The sequence below is a fragment of the Cupressus sempervirens genome, chromosome 3 (assembly GCF_028749045.1).
Source record: "Cupressus sempervirens isolate cs-2001-9-10 chromosome 3, ASM2874904v1, whole genome shotgun sequence".
Classification (NCBI taxonomy): Eukaryota; Viridiplantae; Streptophyta; class Pinopsida; order Cupressales; family Cupressaceae; genus Cupressus; species Cupressus sempervirens.
Window position 1 is genome coordinate 1,084,870,751 of NC_143120.1, and position 2,992 is coordinate 1,084,873,742.

Genomic DNA, 2,992 nt, shown 5'->3' on the forward strand with positions numbered 1-2,992 from the left:
TTCAAAATTGATCTTCAATATATTTTTTTACTGCTTATTGTACTATACACGAAGATGCAATTACTAGTAAATAAATCTCATAGTTATATATCCTAATAAGTAAATATGTGAATGTGAGTTTCTTGACGCAAGACTATTACTATGAAGAACAGGCAAATGTTGGAGATGGGAAGATTGTGTTCGACTTAGAGTAGCAGTGGATAAGGTTTTATGTGCCCAAAGACAACTTTTATAATTGAATATTGATGGGGGTGGATGGATTGGATCCACAATAATAATTAAACACAGAATACACACTATAGGCACTTATAAAAATTATAGAATCATTTCATTGTTGATCAATAAAAAACCATTACTTAGAAAGGTATTTGATTGTTTCTGGAAACATCTAAATTAGCCAACAAAAGAAAAATAGACTTTTCTAGAGCTATCTACACATAAATGTCTTTTAGAACTTTATAGAATTAAATATTGATTTTACCTAACCCTATTCGGTAATCCACCAATTTCTAAAATCCTCTATTATGCCTTTACATTTCATTTGAGAGAAAATTACACCTTCCAATAAATATCGCAGATATTTATTATGATTTAACTATTTTTAACCATTTGAAATGGAAAAGAAAAAGGAAGATCATGGTGGTGTCTCTACAAACTTCGTAAAAGTGAAAGATGGCCCTTCATCTTTACTAAAGAATAAAACGAATGAGTGAATTCCAAGATATTTAATACAACGGGACGGGCTATTTCATATTCTCTTCTTCTCGTGCTTTATTCATTGAATTTTATACAAAGAATTACAATCGAGCAAAGGCTTTTAAGCCACTAGACTAGATAGCAAAATGTAAGATACATAAAGTTGAAGTAGAACAGAGATCACCTCAGAAAAAACCTAAAACCAGAAAACCACACGATTCTTATCGGCTGCGCCGCTTACGACGAGCTATTGCAGCAATTACAGAGAATATTTGTGAAATGCCTTCGCATAAGAATGGCTTTGAATGCTCAGTCATTTCACTTTCCACGTACCCATTAATGCTACTAATATCTCTTTCTTCTTTTACCTTTTCATGATGATTACCGTTCTTCACTTTCTCCCCTTCTTCCTGCAGAAGCGCTCCTTGCTTTGCTTCAGCATCTTCTGCACCATTCATCTTCAAGCAACTCTCCTCGCCTTCAACGCCTTTCCCATTTCTCTCTTCTACATCTCCCCATTTTTCCTGTTTAAAATCTTCCTGTTGATTCTCCGATTGAGAAACGCATTCTTCCTTCTTTATAGAATCATCTAGTGATTGCAGAGAATCCAATGATGGTGCAGCTGTACACTCTCTTGCAGGAACCTCTGCCAACATTTTACCATCTTCTTCTTCCAGTGGGTGCCCCGGCGACAATGGCTCCATCTTCATCTCAGCTTCCTCATATATGGTTGCCAACTTATGATCAGCCATGTTATTTGCTTCTCCTTCCTCTTGTTGTTGTCTGTTGGGTTGATGATGATGTGGGCGATGGGGAAGATGGGAGGAGTGAATGTGGAAGACGTGGTAAGGAGCGAATGTGTTGCGGGTGAGTTTGGGCATGGAAATATGCAGCAGACCCTTCTCAAAGCTGACTCTTATTCCACCCACATTCACGTCCTCCGGGATTTTGAAAGGCTTGGTGGGAGCCCCACTCTCCACTACCCTCCATTTCCAGCTGAGCGTTCCCATGATGTCTTGCAAGTACTTCTCTCCACGTATCACAAGACACCGATCCTTGTCCATTTCCAGCTGTATATCTTCTTTCCTCAACCCTGCACAACAACACATGTTCCGCTGATCATATGAAATGAGTCGAACAGAACGACCTACGTATATTTCCTATGTTGTATAAATGACCATGTGAGAAAAGTGAGAAAAATACCTTGGAGCTGAATATTGAGGAAGTAGGAGGAGCGAGTCTCTCTCAATTGAACTCCCTCCACCGAAGGCGGCTGCTCTCTGCAAGTCGTGATTCGTACGCTACTCACTGCCAAATTTAACTCCATTGAGAAATTGGAGTTGATAAAACAACGTCGATGAAGGTGGCTGATAAAACAAGCAACGAAACTCAGAGTGAGTTATCTTTGAATATGGATGCTGTAAACTTCAAATGTGGTGAGTTGAGCATGTGGATGGGGTGAGACATGTATTTAATATATTTGCAGGCGCAGTTACTCTTTGGGAAGGGCAGGTAAATGATTCCTTTTGTTCACTCAAGTTTTCACTTTCCGTCAAACTTGCTTTTGGAGGTGTGTGGAGGAGACGGAGAGCATAAAAACCAACTGGATCTTTCCTTGGTCACACTGCAGTGCTTTTGTTCTCCTTACCATGAAAGGGAAAGAATGTCTTGCTTACCCTCCAAGTAACTCTCGTCATATTTTCAATCCATACTGTAAAACTCATTACCCCTATCCTTGTGCGCTTCCACGTGCGAAGAAAGCCTATAAACTCATTTGCAGACTATTTTTAAAAACAACTTTTTAATTTGGACGAAAGCACAAAGATTTGAAATGGAACATCTTGTAAAAGGTGAACCGTCTACGTTGTAGAGGAGTTGCTTGGGCTATACGCATCTCTGTATTTCCATTTTCCATTCTTTGGTGGTTCCCTTTTACTTGGGTGACAAGAGAAATGAATCTGACGGAAAGTGAAAAACATCAACTAGTTCTCCTCACAGACGAATTCTATATTTACGTGCTCTATCTGCTCCTCTATTTAACAATAATCTTTCACTCATTTTACAAGCATTACCATTTCTACCAAAATTCTTAGCTGATTCTTATTGTTGTGTTTATCTGGGAGTGCCCTCTACGAATAAGAAGCTGCAATGGAGTTGAATTTGGCAATGGGAAGTGCACGCAGAAGACATGGCCGACCTCGACTCGAAGGATTTTGTGGCGACGTTAGACTGAGAGAGGCTCGCTGCTCCTACTTTCTCAACCTCGTCCTTAGAGGTACTTCATCGTTTATTATAA

The 2,992-nt window shown here is 39.2% G+C and overlaps 1 protein-coding gene across 1 annotated transcript; it reads right to left on the reverse strand.

Moving 5' to 3' along the window:
* Positions 1–724: 724 nt before the first annotated feature.
* On the reverse strand, positions 725–2,023 carry LOC149570536 (uncharacterized). The gene is made up of 2 exons (XM_089817911.1): positions 1,900–2,023; positions 725–1,789 (listed from the first exon to the last, which is right to left on the reverse strand). Exons 1-2 carry the CDS (start codon positions 2,021–2,023, stop codon positions 918–920), a joined length of 996 nt encoding a protein of 331 aa, XP_089674037.1. The 3' UTR covers positions 725–917.
* Between the last annotated feature and the right edge of the window lie 969 nt (positions 2,024–2,992).